Here is a 12,418-nt window from a genome sequence, read left to right as displayed (position 1 = left end):
TCATTTATAAATCATATTATTTTTATAGGTATTTTGCTATAAAGTGTAATTGGGAGAAAGGCTTGCTAAACACATATTATTCGGGTCGGCAACATTTATCAAATAACAAAAAACCTATCTGTCTATAATTCTGGTTTATTTAGTTCGTTTTATTTTAGTTCAAAATTTGAAACCCAACAAGGGCTATTTTATTAAATAATCAACCCCTAGAGGATTGAAACAGTTTATGCCATTTTGTACGCAAGCGGAGCGACGCAGGTCACTTGTATTTTAATAACTAAAGTACCTACTAATGCTAAGATTGTTTTTTCAATCATACATGAACTGCAAGTACAACAGTGTTTGAGGCGCCTTTAGCCAGTTGCGCTCACCTGTGGGTTAAGCAAACCTTGGCGCGGTCATTCCATAAATGAGTGACCGCATACTGGTATTGGAACTGGGCGTCTCCGTGCTTCGGAGGGCACGTAAAAAGTCAGTCCCGGTTGTTGTCAATTAAGATAACAGTCGTGGAGCCCTGTCAAAGGCTTGAACAACTTTGACACTAGGTTGACCACTAACCATACGACATGAAGACAACAGTGTAGAAATTAAACAAACATATTATTAAATACTTTTATCAAATTACGCATTAGCCTGGATCCATTGAATATATCTTGAGACTCTCATGCTGACTCTAGGGTCAGCACTGCCACACACGGGCCCGCCGAAGGACAGTACTCCTACGATAATATTGTTCCAATACAGTGGCCCGCCGGAGTCTCCTCTACACTGACCAACACCGTCCTGACGAGCCTCGACGCAGATCTTGTCAGCAGTGATAATGTGCTCCCACCGCTGCCTGCAAGCCTCTTGGCTCATAACCCATAGTTGTACGTGTTTCAGTTGCTCGGAATGGCCTTCATTTGGCTGAAAAATAAACATCCCACTAATATTATAAATGCGAAAGTTAGTGAGTATGTATGTATAGATGTTTGTTAGTCTTTCACGCAAATACTACTGAATCGATTACGATGAAATTTGGTATGTAGGTAGCTGAAGTTCCCGAGGGATCGAGATTTACACGAGAAGGGTTTAAGGGAGTAACCTACTGTCTCATTGATGGGTAAATGGCTCCTGAATAGACGGGGAGTCAAACGTGCTGCTCTGAACTTATTCTTATTCTATGAACTCTCTAGTTTGCAAGGTTTCATCACTAATTTGGTTTCTTGCACTTAGTTCAAACTTTCAGTGCTTAGTTGTTCAATAATGTATAATAATACATACTTGTAATGTTATTAAGCAGTTGAGGTCATGTAACATAGTGTTCATCGTACTCTTTGATTACATGTTTATGCACCATGGAGCGGGAGAAAGCACTTTCTCGTACATTTGAGAACAGGACATAGCCAAGTGGATCGGCTCCACCACAAAGTAGATTATTAACACCAATAGTACAATTCTTAATTACTTACACCAGTCATGCCCCATCCAGAAGCCCAGACGCCAGCATTATCTGGCACGTTCAAGTTAGGTCCAGCGAAAGATCCAGGTCTGACTGCATTGTTGTATCGAATTTCAGTACCAGTGTGCAGAATAGCAATGTCATTGAAGACTATATTAGAGTAGTCGGGGTGTATAATGACTCTATTCACGGTGTGGACCACGCCACCGCTGTTGGCAAAAGTAGAGCCAACACGAAAACGACTTCTTCGCAACATGTCATCCCTAAAATATAAGTTTAAAACTATTAATGTTGTGTTTTCGTTTATAAATCCAACCTTAATTTGGCCAGCGTGGTGACTCAAGGCCTCTCTAATTTTGGGGGACACCAACGTTCAGTAGAGAGGGTTATAAAAAAATATTTTCTTTAACCCATTACTGTCCCAGTGTTAGGTAAGGGTTTCCAAACCAAATGTAGGATTAGGCCTTGAGTCCACCACGCTGTCCAAGTGAGGACTTAGAAACCAAACTTACAAATGAATATAGGTAAAAATATTTCTCATATTTCTTTAATATTATTGTTTTTTATAGTTTCTTCAACATAGCACTTAATAAGAGAAACAAGACTTACTGACAACAATGTGCAGCTGAGAGTACCGCTCTGTTATTGAGGATAGTACCGCCGCAACTAAATTTGTAGACCACCAGGTCTTCGGACCACAGTAGAGCTACCATAGACGGGTAATTGTTGATAGTAGTTGTCGAACCGCCCGCAATCCTCGAACTGCCGGCCCTTGCGCCTACAAATATTGTTTAAAATATCAAGACTATGATTTTCACAAAATAACCTACCATGTATGGAATCTCGACAGGTATTTTTGACATAATGATGGGAGAGCCTTGATGTCGTTGGTTTTAATTTCACCTACAATGGATATATATATACCCTATTAGGTACTTAGACTTTGCTGTTTGTCTGTCTGTCACCGGGTTACATCTTAAGATCTGCCATAGCTAGAAAGTATTTCTTTAATAATGAGCTATTTGTGTTCTCCATCGACACGTGTCGCCAAATTGTTTTATGTAGGCTTTTTATTCTTTACGAAAAGTGTCTTTCATAACGAAGTTGGCAGATTGCATAAAATCTAGTAATAGAAAGCCAATCTTCGTTTGTTAATTTGGCCATGTCAATTATATTAAACTATGATACTTTCGAAATAATGTTTGAATACCTGTGACGGCAGCAAGTGCCACCAATAAAGCGAAGATTACGGCACGCATTATTCACTCACATATAAAGATAATAAACAGATCACGGGACCAACACAACTCTTTATATAGTACCTATAATATTACAATCTACAGATATCTAATATAAACATATTAAATATTGTAGATTAAATTATAATACATCGGAAAAAGTGATATTATCATTACGAAAATAGCTTGAGTAAATCTGATTAGATATGCAATATAAAGGCGCGATACAAGACACGAATAAAACGCGCGGTGGTGATTAAATTCAACCGCAACGAGGAAATCAATGCTGCGTTGTATCGCTGAAATATTGAAGGATCCGACATCGCTGAAGGATTCGTAAGACGGTTAATAACTACTATCGACAACCGGCTAGCTATCGATCATTTTTGAATGAAAACCTGATCAGCTCTCTCAGCAGGCTTAGCAAAAACTATTTTCTTAATATATAATGACGTTAATGTATATAAGTATGTATTTAGAAGTATACATATAAGTATGTTTATCAGTTATTTGGTTACCATAGTATACAAGCTCTGCTTCGTTTGGAATCAATTGACCGTGTGTAAGTAGTCCAATGATATTTATTTATTTAATATAATTTTTGTATGTAAAATACTCGACGGTGGTACCGGCTCTAGAAAATCATGTAAATTTCAACTTAATGAATTGGTCATCACGGCCTAATTGTTTTTTTATTTTCAATCACAATTTAATGAAATTAAACGACATACTCATCGCCGTTTTTTGACGCCATTATGACGCCCTCACGCTGATTGTCTGCGTCGCTGAATATATCGAACAAGCCGTTGTAAACGCACGCGGTTAAAATAAGCAATGTGAATGCACCTTTAGAATGATGAAACGAATAGAATGTTTGACTTTTGTAAATCACACTCACACGGCATAAAAATTGATTCATATTAACATTAGTGGTCATAATACCTTATGCTTTATGTCACGATTTTTCTTGTAATGGAAAACCCACGTATAATTAATTTTCCCCTGTCATTAATCTGATTTACAAAGCATTGTGTGGTGTTACTTGTTATATTGATTATTATCTATTACTTACTTTATTTTCTAGACTTAAAGGAAATTGTGATAATATTACGATCTTTATTACTGATTAATATGTACAAATAATCGAAAGCCAGTAGCGCTCATCGGTCGGTAACCGTTATTCCATAGACAGGACCGCATAGTGGTAGTAAAAAGTCGGTTCCGATTGTTGTCAATTGAGATAGCAGCCGCTAAGCCAAAGTCAAAGACCTTCGGGCGACTTGAACAACTTTCACACTAAATTGACCACTTACCATACCATGGAAGAAGAGGAATTGCATCTTCTTCTTCTTCTTAGCGTATCGATGGCAAACAAATTATAATATTAATTTAAAATAGTGTATAACACTTTCTGTCTTGCTATACACTGCCAGCCCAGTATTCAGCTACGTGTATAGCGTTTTCTGTACAGCTCATAAGGTCCTGGTATGAGCAAGAGTCAGGGCACTCCGGGCATGACAACATGTGGGCCATGTCCACATGTTTTCATGTTTTTCTTGTAGATGTGGAGCCACAGAGGAATTGCATAACAATAGTTTAAGTATGGTCAAACAAAATAATAATAAAAACGGTATTTTTCAAACAACCCTATTTTATCTAAAAAATTCACTATTTCACTTATAAGTCTTATTTAGTTAACTTAATTGTTTAATCTTGTCTACCTTTTAGTTAAGAATTTTAGGGAAAACGTTAATTCATTCCGAACATTTAAGTTTAATCAAAATTGTACGTAACTTTGTACAAATAAGGAGCCATTTGAAATGTTTCATGACTTTGATTTTTGTTCAGGAATAAGTGTTTTTAAGGAAATAAAATGCACTTTGTATTTTAGCACTCCTTTTTCTTGATTTTATTGTCACACTTTAAAATGTATTTTTAACAAGTGAATATACCTACTAATGAAGCCTGCTTTTGAGACTAGGGGATGCAGGCAATGTAGTAGGCAATAACATCCCACACAAGTGGTCGACAGTTCGAACTCGAGGCCACACACAAACACATCGTGATAAAACCTTGCATGCCTAAAAATTGTTAAATACCTTTATTGAAGGCATGTAAAGTCCCCAACTCGCACTTGGCCAGCGTGGTGGACTCAAGGCCTCTCCTCCGTTTGGGAGGAAACCCCTGCCCAGCACCATGACAGTTATGAGTTAAAGAAACACAATATGAAAGGCCTCGTACAAAGTCTAAAAAGATTGATAAAATATTTTATCTCAAGATGTTAATATAGGTATATCCTATATTTAAAAGCCGGCTTCATTATCATGTCTAACCGTTATCGGTGTGTGCCTAAATATATTCATAATCCATATTAATACGGATGCGAAAGAATATAATTATATCTATCTGTGTGTTATCTGTTCCGCTTCACATGATGCGTACGATATGATATGACTAAATGATTCAACCAATTTTGATCTTTGACCAGCAGTCGTAAACTTAAACTTCAAGTTGCACTCAAAGGTTTTCTGTTGCGAGAACACATGTCTAAGTGACAGGGGTATTTCAATGTGAGTGATGTTTTAGTATTTATACATAAAAACAAGAGCAGATCTTAGTCAATACTGATCTGAGACTATTCTTTTACAAAATATATGAAGGTGTGTGTGTACACTCACTTAACTAACCGCGCCATATGCATAGTCTGTCGTTCAGTTGAGTATCTGACTGCTAACTAGGCGGTCCTAGGTTCGAGTTCCAGGTCGAACAAAGTGCTATTGGTATATATTTTTATTTTTGCTAGATTATACTCAATAGATTGGCAAAAGCGCCCGGTAAATGGCAATACGCTCGCCCTCCCATTACATCACAAAAGGTGAAATTAAACACACATCTCATTTCTATTATATATTTACATTTTAATTCACCTACGCATTGGCTGCAATCCAATCAATGTAGCTACCAACGCTTTGACTGACCTTCGGATCAGCAACATTTCCGCACACAACCCCACTGGATGAATGTACTCCTATAATCACATTCTCATGTAGTATAGGACTGCCGGAGTCTCCTCGACACTGTCCAGTGCCATTTACTCTACCGCTGATGCAGATCATGTGCTCAGTTATTGTGTTGGGGTAGCGAATACCACACAATTCGCGGTTGTAAGTCCACATTTGCACCCGTCTTAGGACTTCTGATCTGGGTTCATCGGGCTGGAAACAAATAATGATAACACTATAATAAAAGTAAATAAATCTTATTACTGTACCACGTTGAACGTTGAAGAGAGGAGGGATTAGGCCTCGAGGCTACTACTAATACAGAACGTATATTTATGTAATTGAAAAAAATGTATTTATGTACGCACTACAATAAGAGATAAATGTTTTTAACATAATAATATGAAAGACTCCTTGGATATGTTTAGTAAATACAAAGAAATCATTATATTTTGTTGGTTTACTAAATGGACGCAAAACACAATTAGTGGGAACAAGTAAAATCTTTCGACAGGATTATATAACCTATTATCAAATATTGGCTATACAAAACTATCAGACAATTTATCATCAACATCAAACTTTCGTATATAAATTAAACATAGAAGTAAATGTTTTAGTTATACATCCTAAATATTTAACTCAATAATTGATAACACTTACGCCAATCATACCAAATCCAATAGCAGTAACGGGAGTATCATCAGGCAGGATATAATTGCTACCAGCGAAGAATCCTGGCTGGATTACATTGGAGAAGCTAAAGAACGTGCTAGTATGTACGATAGCGAGGTCGTGCTGAATCAGAGGGGTGTAATCTGGGTGAATAATGACGTTCGCTAGGTTGAAGACTGTACCACCACTGTTGGCGTAAGAAGAACCTAGACGGACTCGGTTCCTTTGCACCATGTCACTGTTTCTGAAACAAATTAATGAATTTGGTTGATTGGGTGTTTGACTCTAATCTTAACACAACATACGTCCTAATTGCTTAAATGCTTAAGCTATGTTGAATAATTTATTTCATCATGGTAAACTTACAATTGATTATTTTTGATACTACTGATTTGATACCAACAACAAAACTACTTGTGACGTAACACCTCACAGGTATATAGACGTAATACTTGTGAATACAATACACAGAAGCATTTTTGTCATTTAAAAACACTTTTTGCACTGATAGCCAAACAAAACTCTATTAATGAAACTACAGCCTTCACCAACTCATTTCCCACAGTTGCAATGTCCTACAGACCCAACAGTATCCTACACTCTGATTAACCTGCATCCTTACCACTGCACCCACCAAAATTTACCGAATAAATTCTCATTTACTTAAGATTTCCAAGGATTTTTTGAGCACAAAAGCATGTTTTGCCGACCCTACTCAACATCGAATAAGGACAAGACAAATCAGACTTCACAAATGGTTAATACCTGACACTTCGGCTCCAATTCGGAAGTCCATCTTGGTCAATTGTCACGTAGCTGTAGAAACTAATAAATAAAAACATATTTCACTCAATAAATAAATAATAGATTATACCTATAACTGTCCCACTGGTACCCTATCCGAGGAAGAAAACTATCTTACACCATTCGTCGAGTGAAGGGAGATAAAAACTTTGGATCTTTTCAAGAACTCTCCGGTTTACAAGGTTCCATCATGATGTTTTAATGTTCGTTGTGCCAAAATGTATAGCAATCGGTAGTAACATTAATACGGTAATTCCTCATTATTACTATGGATGCATATCATTGAAATCTATGTTATAGGTTGAAAAAATGCAGTAATACTTACAAGAAACAATGTGCAGCAGTCAGAATAGCTCTGTTGTTCAATATTGAGCCACCACACTGCTGTTTGAAGGTCACAAAGTCTTCAGCCGAGAGAAGGACCGCCATATAAGGGTACGTTTCTACATTAGTTTCTTCGCCACCTGCAATCCTGAGGCTACCAGCATCTGCAGCTGGAAAAACATTAAATCGAAAGAAGGTATAGAGGCAGTTCTCAGTCCATTTGTTGTTTGTCGTATGGATAGTGGTGATCCTAGTGTCAAAGTTGTTCAAGCCGCCCGGGAGGACTATGACATGACTTGACGACTGTTTTCTTAGTAGAAAACCGCCGGGACCGACTTCTTACGTGCCCTTCGAAGCACGGAGACGCCCAGCTCAAATACCACTAAGCGGTCACCCATCTATGGAATGACCCCGCCAAGGGTTGCTTAACCCATAGATCGTTTACCGACCGGTGAGCGCAACTGGCTATCGGTGCCTCAGTCCAGGTGCACAAAGCAACACGAGTAAAACACCTTCTGGCGCTGGTATTTGATGAATGAGTGGCCATTCAATGGCATATTCCCGATCACCCTCGTGCTTCATAGAGTACGAAAAGAACTCGATGCTGGCGCTTCCTACAGTAAATAAGTGGTCAGGACCTTTGGGCGCTTTGATCTACTGTGACATTAGAATCACCACGATCTACAGCAAAATATAATTAATTTAAAAATATCATTTAAATACCTGTGATAGCTGCAACTGCCACCAATAACGCGTAGAGTACGAGCATCTTCCACGCAGTCAGATACACCGATAATAACAAAATAACACACGGAGATAATACTACGCTTTTATACTAGCCGTATCATTAATAGATTAGCAATATAATCCAGTAATTAAACTTCAATAAATCAATTACTAAGTAATATAAGTATTCATTATTATTTGTTTTAAAATTCTCGTGAAATATGTAGATTAGGTAGAATGACAGTCATGCAATATTATGAAATACTATCGTGGCGGACGCATCATCCGTTATTAGGGTTCCGTACGCTATCACCAGGCTCTAATCTCATGAACCGTGAGTTTAATTTTAGGAGACAAAATATATTATGTAGAAACATTAAACAAAATTTATTTGCATACTGTTTGTTTGTCGTATGGTTAGTGGTGTCAAAGTTGTTCAAGCCGCCCGAGAGGCCTTCAACATGACGTAACGGCTGTGATCTTAGTAGACTACAGCCGGGACCGACTTTTTACGTGCCCTCCGACGCACAGAGACGCCCAGCTCAAATATCACTATGCGGTCACCCATCTATGGAATGACCGCGTCAAGGGTTGTTTAACCCACAGATTATTTACCGACCGGTAAGCGGAACTGGCTATGAGCGCCTCAGTATTTGCATACTGCCAGCTGATTGAAAAAAAATTAAAGCCTAGTGTTGGTCTACTCCGGCCATTTTCGGTAGTCAGCTAAAGCAAGACTTACTTGCAGAGAGGATCTTAAGATTTAAGTCAAGACTCACTAAAGTGCAGATAATTTTAGGCAAAATGTCTCAAAGTTAATGTGAGTCTTTTTGGTAGACCCGAGTTTGGACGTCCCCGGTATTTGCCAATATGCTTGTCCCCTTTTACATGTCTTCTACTAAACATAATAATAATAAATTTTATGTATTAAAATCATTTTTCTCTGCTCTGAAGCTTGGTGAGAGAAAAGATGTAATTGAAAAAAATCAATTTCAATGGCGAAACGCGGTCTTTCATGCATCTTCGGGTATAACGGTGATAAATCTAGGTATCTGGGGGCACGGAAGTGCCCCCGCAAGTCGAGCAAAAAAAAGCGGCAAGGCCGTAACATCCTTTTCTCGAAGCAATTCGGGCTATTTTTGACACCCCTATAATTTCGTTGTGGATAAAACAAGAAGCCTGGATTTTCAGCAACTAATCAGTCATTGTATAAACACGGTATATTTAAAATTTCAGTCAATTTGAACCAGTAGTTTAAGAATGACAACTTGTTAAAATTTTGAATTTTGTCACTCACTGATTCACTGACTCACTGACTCACTGACTCACCGATCATCAAAAGTCTAAGGTACTTCTAGCAGACTTAGAAGCTTAAAATTTAAAATACAAATAGGGTTTAGTGTCTTAATCATGGGAAAAATTCAATATTTTCTAATTTCGGTCCAGTTTTCTAAATACACCAACTGCAACAATAACTTTGTAATCCCATATAAATGTATAAGATTACAAGGTTACATTTGCAGTTAATGAATTATTATTACTGTAGAAAATAAAATAAATAGGTGTAAATAGGTACCTACTATATGAGGCATAACGGGAGGGGGTATAGGGTGGGTAAGGTGTTTAGCCCATGAAACTGAACAACATTCCCATAGAAAAATATGTTGAATTATGAAAAAAAAATCGTCTTTCCATACGAATTGGACTTATGTTCGCTCTACAAAAAGAAGTGAGATGCCATCAAAAACATTCTGTAAAAACCTCAAGTCTCGCCGTAAAAAGTTGTGAGATCTATATAATACCAAGTCGATTAATCTATTTAGTCTCTACTTAAAGGACCTTCTGTCTTAAGTTATTACGTATGTTATTATCATGCCAATTAAAAAAAAATACCTTTAAAACAAATAGATCGACTTGGTCATCGCAAGAAAACACAAATTCGCCATTAACATTTCAGGAGCATTAACTTCTTGTCGTGCTGTGTAGTGTGATACATACTAATAATCAAATCATGCGATGGCCAGGTCGGTCTATTTGTTTTAAAGGTATTTTTTTTTAATTGGCATGATAATAACATACGTAATAACTTAAGACAGAAGGTCCTTTAAGTAGAGACTAAATAGATTAATCGACTTGGTATTATATAGATCTCACAACTTTTTACGGCGAGACTTGAGGTTTTTACAGAATGTTTTTGATGGCATATTATATACAATTTACATTTATCTCAAAGACATAACATATCTGTGATCTTGACAAGTCGCCTAGGCTTACTGAACGCTAGATAAACGTCAATATATTATCATTTGTTGTGGACAGATTACCTTCCGAATAGGTAGTAAATGCTTTTAAAACGCCTAATTTTATTATCGTGGAGATTTTAAGTAATAAAAAGGTGATAGCAACAACTCTCGAGTGACAAATCAGTTGGTCAGTGTAATAAAGATATTTATATCACGTACACAAAATATTTTTAACTATAGTACAATTTTGGATGACACAGCATAGCTATTAATACTATGCGTATCATCTGTCAAAGTTTTATGATCCGTCAATCATCGGTCGATATCAATAAATAATTTATTTACAATAATCGACCGTTATCAGTAGCTCGATTCTGTACCGCTGCCGACTATCGACAACCAGCTAGCTGTATTTGGTATGAAAATCTGATCAACGCCTTTAACGGGCGTTGTAGGTACTATTCTGGCAGTCCATTTTAAATATCAAACTGTCGATACTTGACAAAACTGACTGTAGAGAATTGCTCTACTGTTTATATGATCAAGAAACGAACGAATATTAATACTCAAAGTGTTTAGCCTTTTCTTTGTCTCTCTGCTTCTAATGCTTTTGCGTGTTGACCTAAGAACTGAATTTCAGAACGTTTTTTTGTCCCATTTTGATCCCAAGCACAAATCTCTGGAATGTAAGAGAAATTAGAGTTGCCCCTGTACTTAAAAGTAAACCTGTTCTACGGGTACATAAATCAAAACAAACCAAGCGATATAGACAGTATTTTACAAGTATAATCTTACCGTACATCTTGCACAAACTACTCGAATACTGTCCCAGTATTTGCACTTATGTGTACAAACAAGATGGAACAAAACATCTGCAGGTCAAACAAATATTTGTTCCTACATCGATCGAACCTGCAACCCTTTGGAAGTAGGCCACTACGCCACTGCACTATGTAGGTCAGGATTTGATTTGTTTATAACATTGTTACGGATCCTCGAGGGATAGGGGTTTATTAAAAAACGTATTGCGTTGGTATTTTTTAAGATTGGTATGTTGTGGGTTGCATAATGCTAGCAATCTTGTAAGCTCGTGGCAAGTAAAACAGCTGGGGAAAAGCTTACGGAGTAGAGTAGTGGATGAGATTCAAATTAAGACAGCATGAATTCGGATCACTGAGTTATTTTATGGTGGTATTATACTACCTATAAGTATTACTTGGTTTATAATATAGGAGTTGAGATAGATTTTATTACCATCATTTATTTTATAAAGTTTGATTATATTCAAAGAAAAAGCTTATAAGTGCTGAAGTAATCTCCTATTATTTCTTTAGACAATTATTTTTATATCTATGTAAAACTCTACAAACACACGCAAAGAAAAAAAAACAATACCTAGGTCCAATTTTCACCAATATTTTTTTCCTAGTAACATTCGAACCCGAATCACATCAATGAAATAGTGCATAGCTACCACTACACTATAACAGTTTCGTAACTAAACTATACATAGTTATATAACAATGAACTCGTACATACAAGTATGATGAATTCGCGAGTGGTTGAGTCCTTCGCATGAAATATGCGGCTCCCGCGGGACGCGATACCAAATAACTATGTGTTTGTATAAATCTGTGTTATAGTGAGGCTGTTTGTATAGTATTTAAGTATAGGTGGGATGAAAGTGTGGAGATTTGATGGCAGTTTCATGACGCCTGTCATACCGCCGTTTTGCCGTTTACAATGTTAGTGCCATGTTATAGCAACACCCCTCTCATTTATCTCTGTACAAATGTCTCATTATCTAAAGGTTGGTATGATAAATAAAATTAAGATTAACTATTGGCATTAAGATCACCTTAATAAATTTTATTGTATGAAATAAATAAATAAGATGAGAGCGTATTTCTATATACCGGGCACGTTACCAAACACTGGACAACTATTGGGAATAATTTATACTAA

General features: G+C 36.9%; 2 protein-coding genes across 3 annotated transcripts; both read right to left on the bottom strand.

The window, feature by feature from the left end:
- Window positions 1-581: 581 nt before the first annotated feature.
- LOC142975488 (trypsin CFT-1-like) lies at window positions 582-2,740 on the bottom strand. The gene is made up of 4 exons (XM_076118342.1): window positions 2,652-2,740; window positions 2,051-2,219; window positions 1,452-1,704; window positions 582-906 (listed from the first exon to the last, which is right to left on the bottom strand). Exons 1-4 carry the CDS (start codon window positions 2,698-2,700, stop codon window positions 622-624), a joined length of 756 nt encoding a protein of 251 aa, XP_075974457.1. The 5' UTR covers window positions 2,701-2,740; the 3' UTR covers window positions 582-621.
- Window positions 2,741-5,573: 2,833 nt separating this feature from the next.
- LOC142975433 (trypsin, alkaline C-like) lies at window positions 5,574-8,269 on the bottom strand. Of its 2 annotated transcripts, none has more exons than XM_076118262.1 (5): window positions 8,214-8,269; window positions 7,486-7,657; window positions 7,122-7,181; window positions 6,345-6,600; window positions 5,574-5,894 (listed from the first exon to the last, which is right to left on the bottom strand). In XM_076118262.1, exons 1-5 carry the CDS (start codon window positions 8,251-8,253, stop codon window positions 5,607-5,609), a joined length of 816 nt encoding a protein of 271 aa, XP_075974377.1. In that variant the 5' UTR covers window positions 8,254-8,269; the 3' UTR covers window positions 5,574-5,606. The 2 variants fall into 2 exon arrangements, with proteins under 2 accessions (XP_075974377.1, XP_075974376.1); XM_076118261.1 differs by having other exon boundaries at window positions 7,486-7,654; window positions 8,208-8,268.
- Between the last annotated feature and the right edge of the window lie 4,149 nt (window positions 8,270-12,418).

The sequence above is a fragment of the Anticarsia gemmatalis genome, chromosome 9, assembly GCF_050436995.1.
Source record: "Anticarsia gemmatalis isolate Benzon Research Colony breed Stoneville strain chromosome 9, ilAntGemm2 primary, whole genome shotgun sequence".
NCBI lineage: Eukaryota > Metazoa > Arthropoda > Insecta > Lepidoptera > Erebidae > Anticarsia > Anticarsia gemmatalis.
Note: the sequence above shows the minus strand (reverse complement) of the source record. Positions and strands in the feature narration are given on the sequence as shown.